Source organism: Chiroxiphia lanceolata, chromosome 1 (genome assembly GCF_009829145.1).
Source record: "Chiroxiphia lanceolata isolate bChiLan1 chromosome 1, bChiLan1.pri, whole genome shotgun sequence".
In the NCBI taxonomy this organism is placed as follows: domain Eukaryota; kingdom Metazoa; phylum Chordata; class Aves; order Passeriformes; family Pipridae; genus Chiroxiphia; species Chiroxiphia lanceolata.
This window is the reverse complement of record NC_045637.1, coordinates 138,994,133-139,020,000: the sequence shown is the minus strand read 5'-3', so window position 1 is coordinate 139,020,000 and position 25,868 is coordinate 138,994,133. Positions and strand designations below refer to the sequence as shown.

General features: G+C 38.7%; 1 protein-coding gene across 1 annotated transcript in view; it reads right to left on the bottom strand.

Moving 5' to 3' along the window:
- The window catches only part of APBB1IP (amyloid beta precursor protein binding family B member 1 interacting protein), a 65,080-nt gene that overhangs the window by 31,812 nt on the left and 7,400 nt on the right, over positions 1-25,868 (bottom strand). Inside the window, exons 2-7 of the mRNA XM_032711077.1 lie at positions 16,885-16,956; positions 14,771-14,858; positions 12,670-12,959; positions 7,066-7,143; positions 5,672-5,834; positions 1,997-2,118 (exon numbers count right to left, since the gene is read on the bottom strand). Of these exons, the coding sequence (XP_032566968.1) occupies positions 1,997-2,118; positions 5,672-5,834; positions 7,066-7,143; positions 12,670-12,959; positions 14,771-14,858; positions 16,885-16,956 (813 nt within the window). The remainder of the gene's footprint in view (positions 1-1,996; positions 2,119-5,671; positions 5,835-7,065; positions 7,144-12,669; positions 12,960-14,770; positions 14,859-16,884; positions 16,957-25,868) is intronic.

Sequence of the window (25,868 nt, the reverse complement as noted above, 5' to 3'; positions counted from 1 at the left end):
CTTCTCCAGAAGTCCACCTGTTTTAGGAAGGCATCTGAACACCTTTATAATAAGACTTTTTTAAAGCACTTAATTGTGTCAAACCTCTGTAATGAAAATTTTGTATCACTGATTTGTTTAAGAATAAATTGTAGGTAACTGTCCACCTTTGGAATTTGCCTCTTTTTTTCCCAGAAAAGTATCTGTGAGTTACAAAACTGTGAGATCTCCACAAACAACCTCCAACAGAACAAGCCCTAAACAAAGAATTCAACTGCTGCTGCACTGGCATCACTTGGTGTGTCAAAAAGCGCATTCTGCAATTTCTGTACTCCCAAAATGAGTTTACGAGGCAGCCTTGACCGAGCTAGGAGGAGGCTGAAAATACTGAGAATACAGTATCACACCACTAGATTTCAGTTTCCCATTGGTTACACTACAATTTTCACATGTAGTTAATTAGGTAATAATAGACCCTGGCCTACCCCACCCCAGCTCAGCATTTCCATTTGGTTTACGTTTTCAGGGACTTACTCCAGATCACGTATTTTACCATGTTTTACTATCTAGTGTGAGTTCTGCTTGTACAATACTGATTATTTTCTGCCACAAAGACAGTTTGCTGATATTACCTGTCTCACAATGTTAGAATTTACTAAGCCTGAGAGATGGTTAGACTTTATTACTGGCAAAATATTTCAACAGTATGACTGCCGCAACTACTCAGTTCCCTTAGACTGTTCATTTTAGAGCTTAGAAGAGGTGCTAAAGCTCAGTGGCTGCAGACCAGTCCATATCCAGTTAGGATGGGAGAACACAGTTGCACTCTTGTTCTGGTTTTGGTTTAGGTCATGCTTATGACCTAAATTTCATTCCAATGAAATTTCTAAATTTCATTCCAATCAAAACGACCAGAATCCTCATCAAAGATTTACCTCCTGTGAGAGGTTTAGAGCCTTGCCCAAATAACATTACTAGTGTATGAATCAAACATGCATTGAACCTCTGCTGCTAGGTATGTCTATGTGCATCAGAAAGTATGACACCTTGAGCCATCATGTATGTTTTAATTACAAACTTGGCTTTGCTGTTTCATATTAAAAATCAGCATCATTCCATGTACACTGCAGGATAAGTTTTCTTTGCCTGACTGTGGATACTTGTGTCAATGAAGGAAACTTCCTCTCCACAGGGTTTATTTGAAACATTGGCTCATTCTATAAAAAAACAACTTCCTAATGAGCAGCTTGGTGAGATTTGCTGCCAAATTATATATTTGACTCAATTTCTGGCAATACTGAATTGCTGATTTTTCTCTAGCTGCTCTCAGGAACAACCCAGATGCTCAGTCAGCTAACAGGTCACTGACAAGGGGAAAAGATCTTGTGCCCCAGAATCCATCAACTCTATGTGCTAGGGTGTTTGTAAATATGGTTTTGACTACAGAGCACAAGAAATACACGATTCGTGTACACACCCATCCTCAATAATTTAATGCAATTCAGTGTGCAGACCCTCCTTTACAAAGCTAGACATGAGTTACTGTTCACCCAATGCTTCTTCCCAGTATAAATGAAATCCAGATAAATTCTCTGTAGAACTCAGCATACTCTTCAAGAGTTTCACATACAACTGGCAAAAAACAGACCTTAAAGGAAAGGTTGATTTTCATCAGTAGAAATAGTGGAGAAGCTGTAATAATGACAAAGGCCAGGTTTTTACAGCTGTGCCATCTCACCCCAGTTCTAAGAGCTGTGCCTAAGCAAAGGCTTGTGCTGAAGGTGAATTTTATGCTTCATTTTTTAACACTATAGATGGGACTCTAAAATAGCATCAGGAAAAAGTAGAAAACACTAATTTTAAAATCCTTGCATTCAACATTCTGGGTTTTTTTTTGGTTGAAAATACAAGTTTTGCTTTCTCTGACACAGCTGAAAGCAAATTATTAATGCAATAGGCAGCATGCAGACTAAATGACCTAAGTTTAGACTCTAATCCAAATACCATGTTAGCTTACCTGGGGATTTTTAAATAAAGCATATTTTTCCTTTTTTTCCAAAAACAAAATCTTATTCTCAGTGTCTCGAGTCCAGTCTGATAACACTGCAACAACATTTTCATGGTCTTCAAAAAACCTTTCTGGAGAGATAGAAAAGGTAATGTCAGACATTCAGACTCTTTCTCCCCTCTCCCGAGGCTGCAGAAATTCCTGTGTAAGAATGTAATCATTATCTGATGTTCACTCAGAGTTGGACAGTCCAGCTCTTTTCCACTACACAGACAGGAGTAAAACCACATGAAATTGTGTCACATGGAAGTGCAAAGCAGCTACAGAAGATGTCTTACGTAGCTGTGGCATGCTCCTGGATTCCTCCTGCATCTCTATGCTGTTGCTTCAAGATCACAAAGGCTAGAAACAGTGACCCACCAGGAGCAGATGGTTACACCCATGTCTTTCAATGGCTTTCTGCTTTTGTTCGCTTTTGTTTTTTTAAGGTTTGCAGTATGATCAGGGAGGTATATATTCACTTCGGTGAATCAACTGAAACAAATGTAAAATTTTATTTCCTTGTCTTTTTACTTATTGGAACAAATGAAAAATTGCTTTTTGTCAGCAGGGAAGAATTCTATGCACTGAAAATAAAATGTTTGGTTTCAAGCAACCGTATTTAAAAACACAAATAGAAAAAGAGAGGAAATAGGAAGACAGACTGAGAGCTGATGTGAAGATATACTGGTTCACCCACCATCGCTGTAGCTAAAAACCTTACCAGGGGTGTGGGAGACCTAGCGTCAGTTCTGTCCCTTCCTGATCTGCTCTGAACCCAGGTCCTCCACCCAGGAAAGCCACAGGGTATGCTGAGGTTAGGTAGCTCTGATCTCTTCTTCTGCAGTTTCACTTATATAAAGTAGCTGAACAGTAATATAAACCCTCTTTCAAAGGAAAAGAGATTGAGCATCATTTGACAGGTCATTTTGGAAGGACCCAGCCCGTACTTTTCTACAAATTCGGTACTGGGATAGGGAATTCACCCAGCTCCAATTTTCAGTATGATTTTGACAGTTCCCTGGGAACAGCTGTACTTCTATTTCAGTGATCTGATGATGACATCTTCCAATGGCCTAGGTTGGCCTAGTGTAAGAGGAGATAACACAGCATACATTTCGTAGGCTTTCTTTAAAACTTCTTGTTACTTTTGACAAGAGTTCAGTACATCCCATCCAAACTAAATTTTGTGAATTAATTACATTCACAGGATGGGATTAGCTTCAGGACCAGTTCACAAGTAGATGGCAACTTTTAACAACATAAACAACACAACTCATTTAGCAACTCATAATTAAAAACAGAAATAAAAAGCACTATATAAAACCCAGGTAATGGTTTGAAGAGTAAATAGTACCTTATAGCCCATGATAGCCATAAAACAATTCTCAGATCATAACACACATTTTTGCCACATATACTTTTGTTTATTTATTTTCCGCACCAGGAAATTTTCCCGTATAAATGGTGTGATCTTACCATCCTCAGGAGGGTCTTTTTAACAATTGTTGTTACCAAAAAAGAAAAAAAAAGTCAAATCTGGATGCCTATTATAAGGCAATAGCTTTATTGTAAAATACATGCTGGTATGTACAGGCCAGTGTTATATCGCCATCTCACTACTGAGATTATTTGTGATATTTAACATAATTAATCTAACCGTAGTTTATTTTATTTGCAATTATAGTCTTTCAAAATAACAGTATATATAAGATATCTTGTCAAAGATCTTGTGATATAAAACTAGCTTGGACCTTCAGATCAGCATGAAATACCTGTTGCTCAGATTTGCTTCTTAAAGTAAACGTAATTTTTTTCTTTTAAATGCCTGAAAAGCAGGCAGAAAGATGAACTGTAGAAAAGTCTGTCTTCATGCTGATAGTAATAAAGCTATCTAAAACAGCCTAGAAATATACTGACAAGAATAAAGAATAGTTCACATTGTTTTGATTTTGAACAAAATTAACTACATGTTGCTGTGCACTGGAAGCCGAAGAGAGAATATGTACCATGCCACTCATACTGAAATTCCCTTCTGCAAACAAAAAGGCTACATTCCCAGCAGATTTGGACCTGGTAACAGATGTCTGCATCAGGATTCTTCTTTTTTTTCCTGAACCAGCTACAGGTTTATTTCCTTTGGTACTTTTCTTCTGTCCTGACTTTTAAAATGATTTTTATTCATTACGAGAGTAATTTCTTACTATACCAATACCCTAACACGAACCCAAACCATGAAGTACTAGCTGGGACTAAAGTAACACAAGTAATTTTTATTTACCAAAAAAAAAAATAATCTAACCATTAACCCAATGTTTGTATCATACAATCTCACTGATACCTTCAGTTTTAACAGCATGATGGGAAATCTAAAATGTCTATCCAGATTATGAAGAAACACAAGTCCACTCTTTTTAATGACTGTGGAGATTCAGAAAACAATCTGTTTATGTGCTGTCATCCTTACACTTAGACATGCTTGTCCAAGTCACACTAGACAAAACGGAGCAACTTTCTAAGACAGGAAAACACCAAAATTATTCAGTGACTTTTATGAGATTTCTAGGGTCAAATGACATTTGTAGCCTTTCCTTAGTTAAGATAAGCAGGTACAAAAGAATGCAGCATCATTATCTTAATCAAGTAGCAAGAACAGATTGGTAGTAAACACCTGTGCCAATCCTACAAGCAGATGAGTGTCTCCTTGCTCATGACCAGTCAGACTTTTTCCAGCTATTTTTAAATTTCTTTAAAAAAGCATGATTACAGCTGAGGCTCTTTTAAAGCGCAATATTGATATTTGACTTTATTTGTGCATTTTCACATCTCTGCTAAGGGACTGTAAACTAAGAACATTAAAGGCTGTTTGACCACTTCCCATTTCTCTAGGTCAAATGTGACCCTGAAAGAAAGTTGTGGCAATTTTCCTTTTGATGTCAATACCTTGCAGGTAGGACAATAAAAATATTCTGAAATAATTCACAATTAGAGAATACTCCAATCTTAATCAAACCTTGAAGCCTTTTTCAAACAAGACTCATTATGTTGCACCAAACAATATGTAAGTTTTGCACATCTGTTTCCTAGGGACCTGCAGGCCAGGTTAGTTACTTCCTAAATAATAACTTAGCCTCAGCAGAGCTGCAGAGCCATCAGAGAGTAATATCCTGTTCACAGCCACACTTTAAGAAAACAACTATTACAAATGAAAAGCATTAGAAATTACTGATATGCTTCTCACGGAGTCTTAAGTTTAATTACAACATCTGTTTGGCCAGTATGTAACAGCCTGCTGACAGCACTCAAGCACTGCATCCTCTCTTCAAAGAGCAGAGTTGAGTGCTGGTGTGTTTGGGTCTGCCACCACCTTGAAATTCACATGGCCCCTTCATTTTTCGTAAAATACAATAGTGCAAATGGTGATGGGCAAGGAGTCTTCTGCAGTTCAGAGCACAGCTGAATGGACTCAATTCTACAGCAAGAACAGCTCAATATATTCCTGCAGCATCCCTCAGCTTAGAGTCTGTGATGTTCCAACTCCAGGGGACACAGAGGTAGGAGAAATGTTATTACATTTTCAAGATTACCAACAGCATAGTATGCACCATATCTATTTGCTATATGCCATGTCACTACACCACTCACCAATCTGCAGCTCTGGGGTACCATTTTCATACAGACACCAGTCGACGTTGCAGTCGCAGTGGGTTTTCTCAAAGAGATTGTCTAAGACATCCCGTGTCACCTGACGTTCATCCACCATCAGTGACTTTGTGCTGTTATCGTACATGTGCACCTTGATAACGAGCTGAGTAGAGTCACAGAAGAGTCAGTTAACTTCAGAAGCAAGAAAAAGGCTAGTCTGAATCTGCTAACACAGATAAGAAAGATTAAGGCTGAAGGTTATTACTGATTCAAAGGCACCCTGTCTCCCACAGCGAGCTTAGGGAATAGAACAGCTTGGAAGTTTTCACATTATATTGCCACCAAAATAAAGACCTTTTCTCGAAAAAGAAAATTCTCCTCTGCAAGACTTCAGGAAAGGTGAAATTGCTGGGGAGAAAAAGCAAAAGCTAATCTCTTCTCTACATCTACTACACATGCAATTAAGGAAAATGCTTGATAGGGAAAGCAAGTACAAAAGGACAAAGTATTCTTAATGTAAGCCAGAAATGTGGAAAGCTTAGTTTTAAATGAGAAAAAAGGCGTGCACTTCTTTCAGAAGTGCAAGGAAAAGGGGATGACCAATGAGCAATCTTAATATTTAACAAAGGTCAAGAAAGCCAAAATTGGTGAAATCCTCCCAGTACATTCTCTCAGAAGTAGCATTTGTACATGAACATGAAGTGTTCTGTGGGAATCATCTCAAGTCTTGACAACCCCAAATTTATTGGATGCTTCAATTATTCTTGGAAGCCCTGCAAGCTCTGATCTTCAGCACTTCCCATCTTCTGTTTGACCAAGACTGAAAGGTCATGATTGTTTTTCTTCACATCCATTTTTCAGGGTTACTGAACTCCTGTTGAGTTCAGCTGGAACACTAGTTTAGGATGACTGGGCATAATTACATGACACACTGCAGCAGTGTGCAGACACTGGCTGGAAGCTTTCTAATTTGTTGGTCTAAGATAATTTCTATTATCCTTGTACATAACTACACTGCTGTGAAAAGATTTAGCAAGAAGACCCTCATTAATTTAATAGGGTTTAGCTAAATCCACATCCACTGTAGAGGTTTAATACTTCTGAAACTAGCACAGCATAAGTAAGCAACATTTAATGTACATTCCACTTTCTCTAAAGCAACCTGTCAGAAGTGTGCTTTTCCCCAGTATTAAAAAAAAAAAAAAAAAAGGCACAGCTTTCCAAATCATCCTAAAAATAAGTCCCTCAGATGGATAAGACAGTTCCACAGAGTATCTTTACAGATAAAACATGAAAAAGCCTAGTCACTGAATAAGAACTTTATTATTAAAAATTATGATAATAGATACTTAGCTAGTAGCTCTTATGGTAGCATTTACTATTTTAAGGCTCACCTTTTTAACTTTGGCTTCCTTCAGTTTCTCTAATGCAAGTTTAATCTTGTCAGCTTTGGCCCGTGCCTCTCGTTCTTCCTGAAAAGATACAAGATACTTGGTGTATTTCTTGTTAAGTAATGCAGCAATTTATGTTTACTTGAAAAGAGTTGTTTCTTGTTATTTAAACCAAGAAGGTAAGGCCTGCCATGGGAAATTTCATAGATACAGGGAATTCCCAGCTTTCCTTGAGTTAATTTTCTCCAGCCAACTTTGATTTACAAGTTCAGTGCTTCCTTTTGTTGCCCACTCATACAGTTCTTACATGATCTGTCCCTCAAAAGCTACAGGAATGCCTGAAAACTGGACTCTTCTATGTTCTGTACGTATAACTGATACAAACAGAGGTGAAGGAAAGACCCAGCCTAAATGAAAAAGCACTGTGGAAGCAGCTGCTTGGAAGAAAACTCACTTCTCAATAGGGTTAAGAGAACTAGAGTTTTTAGGATCTTACTGAAAATTTGACTTGGAATTATACGACTTATAACTATATACTTTCTGTTAAGTACATTAATTTACTTGAATTATTTCACTTGCCACATGAGCTCTTACTGCATGGATACTTACTGAGAGGAACAACTCCTTCAACTGGATGACATGGCTTTTTATTCTACTAAGGGACCTATTTGTGTTAACACAGATACAGCTAGATAGTGCTCAAGTTCATTCCAGCTTTTGCTGAATGCTACAGTAAGATTCCCAAAAACCTCTGTATCACTCAGCTCTTTTTTTTTAAAGCAGTTGTTATCAGTACCATGCCTCTCTCTTAATACCAGTGAGGTTTGTGATCCAAGAAGACTCTGGATCCCCAGATGCTGAGAGTTTTAGATACATATACCAAATGCCAGTGCCTACTGTTGCCTCTGTGCCTGCTGTATTGGTTGTGACCATTTCTTTTTGCCATCTGTCTTCCAGAAGTCTTCTCCAGTAACATACAGAGTTGGAAAAGCACATTTTGGACAACAAGTAACTGTGGCTCCTGAGGCTGCCTTGGACTCTTGGTACTACTGAAGGACTCAGTTCCTTTGCAACTTTACATCCCTGCTGCCTCAACTGAAAACTGTCTCGTCTTTGTCTTCTTGTCTCTTTGCTAATTTTCGCTGTCCCTGTTGCTCTCTCATACTTTCACAGTCTCCTTTGGTTTAAAGGGGTAGGATTTCATGCTATGGTGCTGACAGGCACCCAACTTCCAGTCAATGACCGTGGAAGAAAGTTCTTGCTCTGCTTCTACACAAGATTTTTCTCTGTTATCTTCAGCTTCCATTTTCTACAGTACAGTCATAATTTTACTGGTTTTCACACTAGGAGAACTGATTGCAACTCATGGAAGATGCATTTTCAAGAAACTAGGCCTAAGTAAGCATTGCCATCACTTCCCTGTTAGAGAGAGATCATAGAATAATAGCAAAGAAAGAGCTAAGAAGGTTAACTTATTCATCTCAAGTTTTGAGGTAGGTTCAACCAAAACTAAAGAACTCCTGACTGATATCCCTTTTGCTGAACTAAACATCTTTTGCTTTATCACCACTTCAAACATGCTTCTTGTTGCCAAATTCTCCACTATCAATACCAGACAATCAGTTAAAAATAAATTTGTTGGTTTTTTTTTTCTACACAGGTATCGAAATTTGCATTGCTACAGCTCAGCAATGCTTAACTTAGAGAATCCAAATAATCTTTTGTAGTTGAACAGAAGTTCTAGGGAAGGAAGAGCCTCTCATGCTGTGGCCCTCCCCTTATCACCCTTCTGCAGGAAGCAGAAAAAACATCTTAACCAAAGTGGCTGAGTGTGGCATGGGCAGGTTTTCTGAGAATTTTAGGCATAGGGGTAACTCAGCTTTCACCTGCATGTGATCTGTGTTGAACGGAGTTCACACATTGTACAAATCTGTGCATCACAGCCCTCACCTGAGAGCCTTCATGTTTTCATAAGCTTTGTCTGACTAAATGTAGAAAAAGAAAATAACTTATCAGATGCAAAATTTTAGCACTGTTAGAGAAATGCTTTGACAAGCTACAAGACTTTTTCTCCTGCTACAGTATCATCACCACATTTTCTGGAATCTTTAAACAGAAACATATAAAGTCATCCAAATAATGCCACAAAAAATGTAGAAGGCCTTATTTAGCTTAAAGACAGTTTTAAAAAGAAATGCCAGAATTGATGGAAATTTATGAGACACCTCTATGTTTCCCTGAAAGAAAGGCTGTACTTCTTAATTTTGGCACACTTAAAGGTTAGAGAATAGACTTGGTATCACAGCTGCATTGGGAATAACTAACACCATTCTTATTTGGCTACACCAACCAGAAGTGTTAGACAAAACTTGAACCTTGATTGGCTCAAGAATCACTTTTCAAGAATCCTGCCTTACAGGAACATGGTTTTGATGATTCCATTTACAGTTGAATTTCATTTTACTAAGCAGAAATGTCATGTCAAAGCAAATACTAACCAAGACAGTGAATATTAATTTGAAATCAGTTCTTTCCAGATTAATTTTAAATGGTTATTACCTCCATCATTCACACTGTAACCTATGTAACAGCCCTGTAGGCAATTTTGTGGACACTATGCCACAGTGGGTATGTCATCAGTATTTAAATACAACATGTATCATAAAATGAGGCAAAGGCTGCAGGAGAAAGCAGAACCAGTGCCCTAATGAGGAAATCATCTACTGCAGACATATTCCTTAGAAATGCTTCTACCACCTGCTCCCATTCTTCTCTGCCCCACTCCCTGTATCTGCAAAGAGATCAGACAATATCAGTAGATTTAACTTGGCACTGTTTCAGAGGAACACTTTAATTGAGAGAGAAGTGACTTTAGGCTACGTTTTTTCATATAGAATTCCAGTTGTGTTTAGCAAGTATATCCTCTTCTCACTCTGAAATCTTGTTTGACCCTCAGGCAATACAAGATGTCAGCTAAAAGACATTTAGCTCAGTGCAACACTAATGGGAAAGAACTGCAGTTAATTTCAGTGAGCTTTAGATCACAGCATCATAAAAACGCTGTTTGGAAGAGAGGTCTGAAGGCCCACAGCCAGTCTCCCTGCCCAAAGCAGCACTAGATCAGGTCAGCCTTGTTCCTTGGCAAAGCTTGGAAAAACTTGAAAGAAAGAGAATCTGTGATCACCAGATCACAGTGTTACACCACCATCTGAAATGGAAAAGGTTTTCCTAATGTCCTGTCGGAAATTACAAAGCTACAACTTGTACCTGTTACCTAACATTACCATAGAAGAATTTGGCTCCACCAGTTTGCATCTACCCTTCAGGTATTTTTAGGATGTCATTAGACCACTCCCCAGCCTCCTCTGTCAGATTAAACAAGCCCAGTTCCCTCAGCCTGTCCTTGCTGAGCCCTGATCACTCCCTGCCCTTGGCCATCCCATTAGCTCTCTGCTAGACACTCTCCAGTATCTCCACATCTAGAGTGGAATGCAGTATTCCACGTGTGGGCCTGCCAGTGCCAAGAGAAAGGAATAATGGGTCCCTTAGTTTGCTGGCCATACTCCTCCCAACAGAGGCCAGTTTCCTATACTGAGATGACTTGCACTCATGGTTCTTACTCACTGTGGTATCCACTAGCATGCCGTCTCCTTTTCACTAGGGCTGCTGCTCAGCCTGTCATCTCCTAAACTGTACAAATGTGTGGGGTCATTACACCCCAGGCACAGGACCTCGTACCTTGCTGGGTTTCTGAGGGTTTTGCTGGCCTAGTCCTCATGTTTTCAAGGTCCCTTCGCATGAAATATCTGCCATTCATCTTGTCAATCAGTGCCCTTAACTAAAAGCATCTACGGCACATCTGCAGGTGGGTTTTTATGTCATCACTCAGGTCACAGATGAAAACGCTAAAGAATACAAACCCCAGTGCTGATCCCACTTGCTACCAGCCAGCAAACCATTGACTTACCAGCCCTTGAGTCTGGTATTTTGCTCAGTCTCAGCCCATCTAACCAGCTACCCTTCCAGACCATACTTGTCAGCTTCCAAACCAGACTATTAAGAAGCTTGGTACTTCCTTGAAGGTATAAATCAAGATGGGGACATATTTGTGGGACAATGGATAGAGCTGAGCTTAATAGCATCTGTTCTACATCGATTACACTAGTTAAATAAAAGACTTCATCTTATAAAGCTGTCTAGCTGCTGCTTTTTCAAATGTTGATATTCCTTTAAGATAGGAAGTTTATTATCTTTGAGGTGCAAAAAAATGGCATAGTTCCTCTCACATGAAGACTTTCAGTCTTCAAACAGCTCTGAAAGGTCCTATGCATCAAATGAATCTTTACCCAGTGAATCAGTTTTTGTATCATCAGAAAGGTCCTCTTCCCACCCAATTTTCTGTTCATTTTGCTGAATGTCTGCTGTATGATGCCAAACACAGGGGAAGCAGTGATGTAGAGGTGACTCATATTCAGTCCCTGTGGACTTCTAAACAGTAATGAATTGACCATGGTTTTAAGCAAAACTGACTGGTACAGTTCCAAATGGGCTGATCGAGCACTTTTCACGTTCCCCAAAATACTTCCATTCCCTAAATGCAAACATCTTATCTCTGTCATAGTTACTGCACACATAAACACTGATGAAACACATAAACACTGAAAAAGATGATTTCATGGTTTTTGGGCTGCATCACTCTTCTAATTCTAATGCACACGCTCTCCTCACAGGGCTGTGACAAGGCAGAATTCTTACATTACCTACCTCTCCACAACCTCACATCAAAGAAATTAACTTCTAAAGCTTCTACTAGAAATATCACATTTGATTTCAGTTGTTCAGCTCTGTAGAAACACAAACGGGGAGGAGGTTGTGATAAATCTGAAAACTTTGACACAGGTAAGCCAATTGTTTATGGTTACCTATTGATAACTTTAGCACCTTCTAAGTAAAGGGCATTTGTCCCCTATTGCAGATGGTCTTCATTACTTCCTTTCAAAGACAAGACCAAGAAGAGTAGAATGATTCTGTGTTAGGATTAGGATACTTCTTGTGCTCAGCCTTACACCTGATCTCCTACCAAATGTTGAATATCACATAAATGAACAGCTTTTCCTATTGCAAGAAATCACTTAGGCCAGGGATGGATCTGGGAAACATCTGCAGAACGGTCTTATCAGTATCAGTAGCACAGACTGCTCTGAACAAACACAGTGACATCTTCACAAAGTGGAGGGATCTTTGGCCATGTTTTGCCCTGATGCAAAGCCAAGTTCTCTATAAGAAGATATTAACTGATCAGTGCTTCTTAAAAATGTTCAGTTATAAATTTTCTGTTACAATAAACCATTTGTGATGATTTATGCCTGTATTGGGCTACCAAAATGATGATCAGAAAGGTGAAGGAGTGGACAATAGGTCAAGGAACAGGCAGAAACTGCTCACAACAGTAGAAATCTCACTCCACGGTTCATGTATGTCTCATCATTGCAGAGCTTTCCCATGATGTATCTACCTGGGATATCCACAAGCTTTCCAGTGCCAAACATCACTTGCAAAATTACAAGAACAAGTGAATGCTTAGAATAAGGCTCCACCCAGACTTACCTGGGTAAGTGGCTCAGAAGGAGGTGGAGGAGGTGGTGGTGGAAGGTCTAAATCAGGGTCTGGCGGTGGAGGGGGCAGGTCATCCCCAGACTGTCCAGTAATGGTAACACAGAGACTTGATTTAGAACAAATGTCACTATCCAAGCCCGTTGAAGGCTGAGCGACGGTACTTTGCTGGTTGCAAGAAGTTTTCTGTGCTTGTAAAGTTCTCTGTTCAACCTCATTTATGTCTGCTACAAGATCAGCCATTAAAGCATCCAGGTCTTTGTCCTCTAGGGCATTTAAGGATTCTGAAAAGAAGAACACAAAATGTGTCAGAGTGAGTGCAATGCAAAACACTGTTTCTGGTTCTGTGGAGATTAAATTGCAGAAGGCATGGTTACTGTAAGGTACAAGGGTTATGGGAAAGGAAACATTTTACATGGGGCGGGAAACAAATGTGCTTTAGGAATAGCCATTAATCTGCTCATACTAAAGTTCACAGTACAAGGAACTCTATGAATATAAACTAAATCAGACAGGAAGCTTCAGTTCCAGTGATACAGTCTCAGGCCCTTATGATGTTATAAAACATGGTCCTGATTCAGCAAGGTCACTGGGTACACGCTTAGTGATATGGATGCAAGAAATTCCATTAGCTCCCATCAGGCTATTCACTTAAGTGCATACATAAATGCTTAGTAAGTTTTGGTATAGCAACAAAATGTGTAATTGAGGCCTAGATTGAGAATATCTTCATATATTACTACTATTCTACAACTCTAAAATTAGCATGAAGCAAAATCAAAAAGCTCTAAGACACAAGAAATTGTATGGTATCATTTGTAGCACATCAGTAATTGTGTGATCAACATTTGTGACATACCACATAGGTGGTATGTCACACACAGGCTTTTGAAGATCCTTTAAGCAAAAAGCAAACAAGACCATCTGTTTTAAAAGTATCTTATAAATCAGATAGAAATATTGTAACTTTTTCCTTCTGTTTTCTACTTTGACAGAGTATAAGATAAAATCCTATACTGGAACTCACTATGTAATTTCTTTTGTAGTTTGAACTACCTGTGATGTAAGAGATACCATAGAATAAAACCGTTGTAGGATGATTTAGCTTTCTAGAAGAGAAGGTTTTTTATAAGATCAAACAGATTTTGCAGTTTAAATTTCTTTAAAGAGTGTAGTTAAAAAATAAATAAATCACAAATTGGGAAAACTTTTAAGTAAGATTTTGAAAAGGGATGGAGAATGCTGAACTGGATACTGACAAATGCTTAAATATTCCAATAAACAAAATTCATCAGACTAAGTGTGAATATGCCACTAGATCATCTCAGTTTACCCTGCTTTACCTGTTAACAGAGTACTTAATAAGTTTTTCTCTTCAGTAGGAAAGATGCTTATGGTCCTCTGTATTTACATAGTTCTACCCAATTTGCTGGTAGAGTCATTAGGAAACCTAACAGAGAACTGATCCCAGGACAAAACGAAAGGTTAACACCAACTCAGGCAAATGCAAACAACCAGCCCCCAGTAAAAAAAGAAGGAAAAAAACCACAAAACCCAGCATGTACAAAACCATAGGGAGTGTTCTTTTTTTTTACTCGGATACATTCAAGCATTTGGTTTGTCACACAGCATCAACAAGCAGCTGTACATGCAAAAGTGGCAGTGCAAACCAAAATGAGAATAAGCAATGTAAAGTGGAAGCAGTGGAAGCTGAAACTTCCACTGAACAAAAATGCTTACACAGTTCTGACATCACACTGAGGAACTTTGTCTTCTATCAAGTTAAATCTTTATATAAAAAGGTTGCATTTTAGGAAGTTATTTGGGAGACTTCTCATTTTTGTTTTCCTCTACACCCAGACCTTTTTAAAAGTCTGATTCCTGTTTAGACTGACTAATGCCCAAAAAAATTGGCCCCTTTCAAGTTTCCTAAATTGAGACAAACAAATATACCTCCCTCTCCAGCAAAACAGGGTTCTTTCGTTTGGTTTGGGATTCTTTGATCAAGGGTATGTAAAGATTTTCTTCTCATTTGTTGCTGTGAGGTATGTTAAGTAAGCATAAAAGGCATGAAAGAGTCCATTCAGCTACTTACCATTTAAATCTTTAAAACCAACTGTAAAGCTGAACTGATCGTTGGACACTTTGGGGGATGGAGGTGGTACAGTCTCTACTCCTAAACTCTGTTAAGGTAGAAGGAAAAAAAACAGGTATCTGATGATATAATTACTATTACAGATATTAACATTTCTAAATCAATTATCTGAACTTATCTAATGAAATCAATTCTTCTTCAAGGAACAGAATGACACAAACTGGTTTCTAGGATTATGCCTAAACAGGTAAACTAACTAGGGCCAAGACAAGGGTTCAAGCACTGTCTCACAATCATGTCAAGGGTTTTGCATGCTTCTCAATCCCATGTTGATCCATGACAACAGCAACTCTTGTCACCACACCAGCAACACCTAGGCTTGGTGGGGGGAACAGCAGAAAACAGGACTGCTTCTAATCCAGACAGTGGACAAAGCCAGACTGAGTTTTAGCTTTCTTTAGCTTTTTGGGGGAGGGAGAGAAAAGAGCTATGTACATATTTAAGTTACAGTGTCATTTTCTCTCCAGAGTGTTTTATTTACTAATATAAATGTAACCTAGCTGTTGCTTTCTTCTGCTCTTTGAAAAAAAACCCAAACCCAAATACAACAAATGAAAAGACACGCTGTTGCAATGTAAACTGTAAATGTGCTTAGTTAAATAGAGAATTCCTAGTTTCTGGCAGAAAAGCCCAAATCTGAACTTGCATTTCTTTTTCAGCCTTGTTATGCAATGTAAAGGTATCTCTGTGTGCTTCTATCATTTACACGTATTTTAGGAACACAGAGATCGGTAAAAAAGTGTGGAAAACTATCTCCACTCTTGGTTTGGAATTTAAGAGTCTAAAGAAATTAAGATCCAAGTCTGTTAACTGAAAGTCTTCAGACTTTCAGACAGGCCTGTCTCTTTCTCCCATATAATGCTGATGTAAGAGGTGATGCCAGAACTTGGAAAGGAGGAGTCAGTCTCCATCTCAGGAAGACTCTATTCCATCAGGTAGTGCACTGGTGAGCAGAGACACAAGAGGCTCACTCTGTTGGCATCACCTGCACTCGTAACAGTGCTATGTCCAATCTGAGGAGGTAAAATTTATCATAAGCAGTCTTTTGTTAATTTTAAAGGCATAATAATAACATGAAATTACCATAAACCCCCTCGTCTTTATATATATAGATATATGTATAAATAAAATACACACTATTATAAAGAGCCCTTCAAGAGCACAAAGGGCCAAAATGTTGTGATTTGACTGCTAAGAATGTCATGTGAAATCTTGGCTTTCACACAGTTTAAACACAATTTCTATTCTGAGGCTCAGAATTATTGGTATTTAATTTGTCAAGCACTGAGATTCACCAAGAAGAAAGACCCCCTCAAAACAGAGGCTGTAAACAGACTCACACAGAATCCAAGATCACAACTTCAGTGTTTCTGAGCATGCATATACTAAAATACAACAATATTATTGTCTTTGTAGGGTTTTTTTCCTAGGAATAAAAATTATCCTTTCATCAGGTTATGTAGGAAGTATTTAATGACTAGAGCTTTAGAAAAAGGCTCATCTTCTTTTATACTTTCCTCTCAAGAGTGTATTCTACACTGGCAATAATATCTCTGTAAATTCTTGAATGCCACCCTAGCTGTAACTTAATATTTTGCCATATATAAAGATTATTTTTATGTATACATTCAAAATGTTGCTTTCATTTCCAAAGTTCACATTTGATACTCAGGTTACATCCCATTTACCTATGTATCCAAAGCATTCAAGCCTGAAAATACAGACTCAGACTCTTCCTGTTACGACAAAAATCTTTCAATTTCTTTGGACCAAGTCCAGAGAAATTTAAATTGGTGACTTGGAGTTTTTTTGAGAAAATGTCTTTCATAAGCAATTAGCTCTCTTTAAGAACCTACCCTGCACTGATATTACCTTCTACTTCAGGCCACTTGTTTTAACTGTCAAGCAGAAAAATTTAGTTGAAGGTTTTTCAAAATAATATATTTGTATTTATTCAGAGTGGAAGTATATGAAAAATGTAGAAAATTTACTTCTTTTCCCTGACACATAATAGCTATTTCACTAATTTTGACAGAAAAAAAATAATTATTTACCTGGGTCAGCATATCCATCTCCCCAAGCAAATTGCTGAACATTTCATCTATATCATCACAGGTTTGCTCCATCTGAAAGAAAAGAATCCACAGGCAGAAAGTCATCAAAAGTTCATTTTCAAGGCCAGCAATGGTCAAAACCAGAAGACACACAATGTTCTTTTATATTGTGTTCACAATTAACTTTAAAACAATTGTTCATGACTTGCAAAAAAGTGAATCCATAACCTAGAAGTAACTACTAACAGATCAGACTCTCAATATGCTTAAACACACACTTGGGATCTACACACATCAGAAGCTCCAACAGTCTCCTTGTATTATCTACATTTTATAGGAAGTCACTAGCTAACAAACCATGGTTGTATCTTACATATCAAAGAAATGTAGCCTGTGAGAGATGGAGAGGGAAACAAAGTTTAAGGTTGAGAAATTTCTGCATGTTTCACCTTGAAATCCTTCTTTCTTTGGCTCAGACAACTAATACTACAGGAGTTTATTGGGTGTCATCCATGGCAGGACCTGGATATGGTTAGGTACTTGACCAACATTTGGCTCAATATTTCTTTTTTTTTTTTTTTTCAAATATCAGTGCACTGAGAGAACTCCAGTCTTACCTAACCTGAAGATACCTGAGGGTCAGCACTGAAACAAGGGAAATGGGTACATGCTACATGACAGTAAATGGTTGTGCTTGTTGCAAGAGGGCAGGGTGAGGACAGGATTGCACACTGGTGGTGCTGAGATATGGCAGAGACACAGCTTCTGTAATAATCCTCTTCCTCTTTAAATTTGTTCCCTTGCAGGGAAAGAAGCACTGTAAAAAGGGTGTCTGACATGGAACATTACTAGAGACAAGAATTAGAAACATGATTTTTCTTAAGAGGCTCAAGCCTGCAAGGGACTGAGAACTGTGGTGTTGATTGCATAAAACTAGGTGTCAAACCAGGGCCGAACTTTAAACATGTAAGCAGCCCTACTGGTTCACTGGGTTTGTGTGCACCTGTGTTGGGTTAACGTGGCTTCCGTGAGAAGATACCAGGAGCTCCCCCATGTCAGAGAGGGACAGTGGTTCAAGCTGGCTCCAAGATGGAATTCACTGGCAATGCTGGTGGCATCTCTGTGACAACATATTTAAGAAAGGCTAAAAAATGCAGCACAGCAGTTGCACAAGAGCAGTGAGAAAATGTGAGAGAAATAGCCCTGCAGACACCAAGGTGAGTGTAGAAGGAGGGAGACATGTTCCAGGTGCCAGAGCAGAGACTCCTGGGCAGCCCATGCTGAAGCCCATGCTGAAGCAGCCCATGCTGTTCCCCGCAGCCCACAAAGGATCCTGCTGCAGCAGATATCCATACTGCTCTGCAGAGGACCCTCCACCAGAGCAGGTGGACATGCCCCGAATGAAGTTGCCAGCCACAGTGTGCCCATACTGGAGCAGGCTCCTGGTGGAAACTGCAGCCTGTGGAGAAGAGCTCATACAGTGCAGGTTTTCTGGCAGGACATGTGAATCCATGGGGGACCCACAACAGAGCAGTCTGTTTCTCTAAAACTGTACCTTGTGGAAAGCATCCAAGTTGGAGCAGTTCTTGAAGAACTGAAGCCTGTGGGAAGGTCCCACATCGGAGAAGTTCATGAAAGACTGTCTCCCATGGAGGGCTCCCATGTCAGAGCAGGGAAACAGTGTGAGGAGGAAGGAGCAGCAGAGACAAAGCATTAGGAACTGACAGCAATCCCCATTCCCCATCCCCCTTTGCCACTTGAGTGGGAAGAGGCAATTGTCAAGTGACCTCTGTTCTTATCTCAAACCACGAGCTTTTCATTGTATTTTCTCTCCATGTTCTGCTGAGGAGGGAAAGTCATAGAACAGCTTGACAAGCAGCTGGTAGCCAGCCAAAGTCAACTGACCGCAGCACCTTACAGGATGAGGACCAACCTGATGCAAGAAAGCAATCAACTGAGGACAGAATGACAGTAAAGACTGGCAGCAAAAGAAGACCAGCAAGTACCCTCTTCTTCAATCTTAATGCTTTTCCTTTAATAGAGCATCTCGAGCCACTGGACTATTTCACAGTTAAATTATAAAGGCCACTGAATCACTGAAGTCAGTATCTGATGTTTGAAAATCATTTGGTAACACATCTGTAACATGACAATACTGGAGCAATTTGAGCTACTCTACTTACTTTGGACTTCATCTTTCTGGTATCTATTTAAGCATGATCGCCTTAATTTCCACTTGTCCTCTTACCACCTGTATTTTTCCTGGCACCAGAACTCACTAGGCATAGGCATGTAGAGCTTTCATCAGTCAGGCTCAGGGTACAATCTACCTCCTTTAGACGTTTTTTGTAGCCAGTGTAACTAAACAAGGCACAGGCAACTGGGAACTGAACTTTGAACTTTCATATTTCTCTCAGATACCAGAAATCAAAGATTTAAGAACTGGATACTGTTAAAGACATTTTAATAAGATGTGGTTGGCAGGGGTGAGGGTAACCCTATCCCAACACTGGAGACGGCACAACTATGCCCATGGAACAGGGAACACACATCACACAGCACTGAGCAAATGGAGAGTTAAAGTCATCTTTTTGCTTCATTTCCAGCTGACTAATCCACACTGGATGGCTCCCTCTCTCTGTCTGTATCACACTTACACAGAGCTTTGCATATAAAATTCTGTTTCTGTAGATTCAGCAGTATGCTGGGTGGCATATGATTACTGAATCTTAATTCATTTATTTGAGTCAACAGCTGTGCAGCTTCCTACCCACCTGGTACTTGGAGAATCAATTTTCACAGAAAGGATAGATAAAATGGCACTTATTTGATCAGGGAGAGTGAAGATACATTTGTTACGTGACAAAAAATGGAGCTGCAGTTCATACTGAGAAGTATCTCATCAGTGTTTAAATAATACTGAATAATTTTATGTTTTCCTGTTTTCTGATTTAGGAGATCAAAATATCTTCTAATGAAATCTCATCAGTTCTAGCTATTTGTATGTTTTTGAGGGGTTTTTTTTAAGCACTAGTTAGATCAACTTTCAGGAAAAGGTCTTCATATAATTCTTTTGACAAACTGAAATTCTCCTTTGCTGTATTTTTTCAGAACAGGAATATTAAAAAGAACAAAAAATTACGCGAGTTGCAACCAGTTGCAACCTCTTATCAAGAGAAGGAGTAAGAACTGTTTAAAAAAGAAAAAAATCAAACCTAAGAACACTCCTCAGTAGTTAACAAAAAAAAACCTAAACAAAAAGGCAAGAGAACTGAATATTGGACTATACAAGACTTTTCACTAAATTACAGGATTTGTAGAGGTTCCAGTAAATTTGGAGTTCCTTCTTTCCAATTATATGATTTTCTGAATCTTCAGACACATTTGATTCATAAGAAAAATGTAATCCTATGAAAAATCAATGTGCAAATAATTCTGTAAGAATTTTCACTGTAAATTGGAGCTGAGTTAGTCACTGATGACTTTTCCTCACTGACGTCTTCAAAATGACATTTACTACTTGGGGTTTTTTAACCTTAAGCACGTGGTGGAAGGGAGAAGGCATGAACATATATTTTGAGAAGGAAATGTGTCAGTGTCCCTTTCCAGTGTCATTTTTAACGAACAGACATCCACCATCACTTGACAGATAAAGTCATGTTGTCACCAAGCCATTGCCTCTGCTGGTGTCTTTATCTTCTCTTGAATTTTTATTGATTGGTTTTAGGAAAACAAAATTACTATTATAATTAGTGAATACCCTGGAAATATTTTTATATTAAAACACACTGAATGATCTCTTAAACTGATACGAGAACTATACATATTCATCAGAGATTTTGTCAAGAACTAGAAAAACAAAAGACAATAAACTGCAAAAGAGTGTCCATCCACTCTCCTCCTCTTTGACTCCTTTTCACTGCTTTCCATTTTGTTTATTTGATTGCCACAATAGGAACAAACAGACAAAACAATCTGCAGATTTGGAAACTATCCCACTGGATGTTGCTCCATTTTGGACCAGAAATTCAAAGTGAAATGTATGAGCTATTATTAACAAAAAAAAAGGGAAAAGATTTACCAAACTGCTCAGAAGAATATTGAGTTTCATGCTCAGTCACAGAATATGCTGACCTGAGTTGAACGGGACCCACAAGGATCATCAAGTCCAACTCTTAGCCCTGCATAGGACCATCCCCAAGAGTTACATCATGTGCCTGAGAATATCATCCAAACATTTCTTAAACTCTGTCAGGATTGGTGCTGTGACCACTACCCTGGGGAGCCTGTTCCAGTGCCCAACCACCCTCTGGGTGAAGAACCTCTTTCTAATATCCAACCTACACCTCCCCTGACACAACTTCAGGCCACTCCCCCAGGTCCTGTCACTGGTCACCACAGAGAAGAGATCAGTGCCTGCCAGGTCTCTTTCCCTCATGAGGAAGTTGTGGACCACAATGAGGTCTCCCCTCAGCCTGCTCCAGGTTGAACAGATCAAGCAACCTCAGCCATTCCTCATACAGCTTCCTCTTAAGGCCCTTCACCATCTTCATTGCCCTCCTTTGGACATTCCCTAATGGCTTAATGTCTTTCTTATATTGAAGCGACCAAAACTGCACACAATATTCAGTCCTCCTCTACAGTAACTTTTCTGTCAGGTTTTTCTCTAGTACAGGTTTTCCTCTATTTAGTACTAATACCAGGAACTCTTAAAATCACTATCTAATACAATAAACTGAAGACAAAAAAACCCCACCCAGAACAGTACTTTTACAATAAGTTTTCAAGGTTATACATAAGATTGTATGCAGAGAAAAAAATCAGAATTGAAATGAGAAAATTATGGTTGTCACAAATAAACATGCTAAGGAGGGCCTTGTACAAAGGCACGTATGTGAAACCTAACCTATTTTTAAAGTGTTTGATTTTCAGACTGATGTCTTCTAGACCACTCTTTGAAGTCACACCAAGCATACAGTCAAAGGTATTCCTTGTCTTTTATTTCCCCAGATTTTCACATTCTCAAATTTTCACTGAGCTCTCATAACATTTTCTTAAATTTCTTTTACTTAATAGTCCCACCTTTCTCATACTGTATATATCTAACAGGTTGGGACATTTTCTCTTCAGCTTGCTATTCTAACCATCAAGTCTCATTATTTACTTTACATATATTAAACCCTCACAGGTTTATTTAATACATAAGTATTGACTCATTGTATTTTGACTCATCAGTTCACTCTACCATTTACCAGAAGTCCTCCAGACATGCTAAATCTATTAACTTTTTTAACTTTCCAATTTCAGACTTAGCAGCCTCCTTACTGATAAAAAGAATTTAAATCTAAATTGAGACACGAATAGCAGAATTCTTGTATTTTGTTGTACTTTTTGTACTTACAGCATCTTTGTATTTCAGCTTAAGAAAGGATATGGTTTCTGTGTATTTGCTTCTACTTCTCCTTGCCTTTAGTGTCTGTCTTTTTTCTGTCACATGCTTTGCTGCCATTTTCAAAAGACCTACTTGCATCCATTTTGGTGCCCCAGCCATTTGCTTTTCCCAAGAACCAGCCTTCCTGCCCTGGATGACAATGCAGAATTCCTGTGCACTGTATTTCTAAATTTGGCAACAGAACCCCACAAAACTTCTCTCTTCTGAATATCAACTCCTTATATATGCTTATTTTGAAACTGAGATGTAAATTTCTAAATTTTTTGAGTTATGGACTAGGAAGTTGGAATTAAGCTCTCTCACTTCTAACATCAAAGAACTTTAGCAGATGCACAGGAAGAGATGGATGAGAAACTCCCCGCTCCAACTCCTTGCGCTTGCAATGAGCAACACACTTTACTGACAGTGAACAACAATATCTTTCCATGGGGATGGTCCAGTACTCAAGGGCACCAAAGAAAAACACTGAGAAATTCCTTGCTCAGATACAAGAATGGAGAAGCAGTCCTTGTACTCACTCTCGAGCTGCACAATTCTAGCTGGGTTAACTAGAACCTCACCTATATTGTTGTGTCATGCAGGTGGAGCAGGAGCTGCATTTTCAGGTCTATAATATGAACTCTATAATTACAATCGGGATATGACTTCTGCATGGTTGCATACATTTTGATTTGTTAAGATATTAGAGGGAATAATAAAACCAACTTTATAAGGATGAAGAAATTTTTGTGATTTGCACACTTACATAAGAAAATAGCACTATGTCTATAAACAATACATGGGAAATTGAGTTGTTTGATACAATCACTTTGATACACTTGACAGGAAGCTAACAGAATGAGGAATAAAACAGTGGTACAAAATTCACCCTGCTTAAAAAAAAAAAGGAACTATTTAAAAATATAATGAAATCTGACAATGTGATTACATGGTGTACATAAAAAAAAACTAGGCATGGCACTACACCGGGCAGAGTTTGAACAGTTAATACCTGATAGCTCTGAGAAATACTGAAAGCTAGTCCCTTTCACCGGAAGAGTGGTCTAAGTCACATGGTAAAAGGGCTTCTGCACTTGCAGTTAGAAAACAAGCTCAAAGCCCTTGTGAAATACTGAACAGGAAACACCAACAGTATTGCACACAAGATACTCATCTTTGCAACTCAGTCTCAGTTGAGTGGATGAAGCTTAAACAACCTAAGGGCTACAAACAAAAAAAGGAATGAGGAACAGCCTGGCATCAGTGGATACTTACAGCGGGTTCATGCTACGAACAGTATGAGGAACAGTCCACTTAGTGATGTGGTGAACAGTTAGAGACACACTTATTAAATTCATATGCAAATGGCAAAGATAAAAATACATGAAGTGTATTTTGACAAGTCACACAGGAAGACCAAAAGCACACCTTCAGCTCCTAGTCCCTGCACTACAGCGTGTGTCAAAGCACCAAGTCCACCAAAATGAACACTTGCTGTTTCAGTATTCAGGTTACCACTAACAGCATTGCAACGTCCTGCTATTGCTTAATTCTGAAAGGCTTTCTGTAGTGGAATGAAATCTTTCACATTTTAGAGAGACCCATCAGTAGCCCAGTGATTAAAGTGCTCAAATCAGAGATTCACCCTTACATATTACAGACTATGCAATGTAGAAAATCCCATATCAAGGACAGAGAAAAAGAAGAAAATTAGGGAAGCATGACGAAAGTGACAGAAATCCCACCATAAAGAGCAAAGCTGGAAAGAGGGCAACTGTCACAGGAAACAGATGTGAAACTAGGGTGATAAAAAAATGCATCAAAACCTAGAGGAAAGTTACTGCGGTATCATTTCATCCTGACTTATAACACAAAATCAATGGGATAGTAAATGAAAGTCTACACAACTGTTCCAGGGAAATGGGCACAGTGTAACTGTGAAACTCATCATCAAAACTGGTGAGTAAGCAAGCTGGTTTTCTCTACAAGCAGTTATAGCTAGAAGTGTTACTGCTGTAGAGAGCTTCAGGCAAGGATGATGAACCTCATGTTTCAAGACCTAAAAGCAACTCGGAACCAGAGTAAAGCTTCCATGATATGTCTGTCATACACCATACCTTCCAGCACAAGATTTCTTATACCTCCTTCGGAAGCACGTAATACTCACCACTGAGGAAGACACCATTCTGGCCAAATTGACTGCAGGTCTGAAATAAGATCTAATGAGGTTTCTTACAATGACTTTAGTTAGGTGTCAAGAAAAACTCATACTACTCACATGTCTCCTATATAACTAAGCCAGGTAGAATGGAAGTTCCTTAACCAGCTGCTTCATCATGTCTAGTCAAAAGTCTTTAACAGACATTTAGGTACATTTTTATGAAGCAGAGTAAAAGAGAACATCTATCTGCAGAATTGAGCCTAGAGGAATATAATCCAATTTGTTATTAATTCTAGTAGATATTAAGAAAGGAAATAGAAGTTTTGGAGTGATGAAGGCAAAATGGTATCTGACACCAAGCTTTCAAAATCACAATTGGCAAATAGCATGTTGCCTTTCCTCTTACCTACATAACATGCCCCTGTTACTCTGTTCTGTTTCAACACTAACTCATATTTTGAAAAGAACTGATCAAAAGCAATTAGACTGCTTCCAGCACTATACTTACCTAACATTGATAAGTATGGTATTTTCCAAGAAAAAGCTTGCACACACTGATAACTCTGAAAGCAGCTTCTTATTCCCTATTTTTCTGGGAAATCTGCAGCTGAACACATTGCATATTTATCTCAGGGATGGATATGACATGTTATAACTCTGCTCATGATGGAATAGAAGTGCCACACTAAATTAGTAGCTGCAGGAAGTCTGTACAACTGCACATCTGCAAAGTACCCTTACTAGTTTAAAAGTGAGTCACGTTTGGCTTTGAATTAAAATAAAAATGGCAGATAAATACAACCTGGTGAGAATCCTTTTCTAATGTTAGCCTGAGGTAGTAGAGCTCGTACTCTACTAACTCCAGAATCCTCCACTCAGATGTAAGCACAAACATCTTTAGATATGGGCACTCCAAACTCACAGATCCTACTTCTGTTTCACAGAAATCGTAGGTATGCCATTTATACATTTAAGCTTCTTGAAAGCTTGTTGCCTTTTTTGCTGTTCTGGAATTTCACAGTTAACTCACACGTATTACAAGAACAAATGTGGAGTAAGGACTGATTTCAGAAAAAGTCTTTACTAGTCCCAAAGACCCAGATTTCATAGACCTGAAAGCTACACTGCTCCACTTTAATGATGACAGCAGTTGTATTTTACCCTTTTTTTGCCAAGATGATAATAATAATTTAAACACCACAGGAACCCTATGCACAAGTACACCACCATCTTTTTCAGTTATATTTATTTGAGTATTTCATTTTCCATTGGAAAGCGAGAGAGAAAGAAAGAGAGGTTTAATATGTTTGTAAAGCACCACGAGACACCGAGTGTGAGGCCACCCTTCAGATGATGCTGCCTCTGTGCTCCCCAGCCTTCCCATCTCCCTGA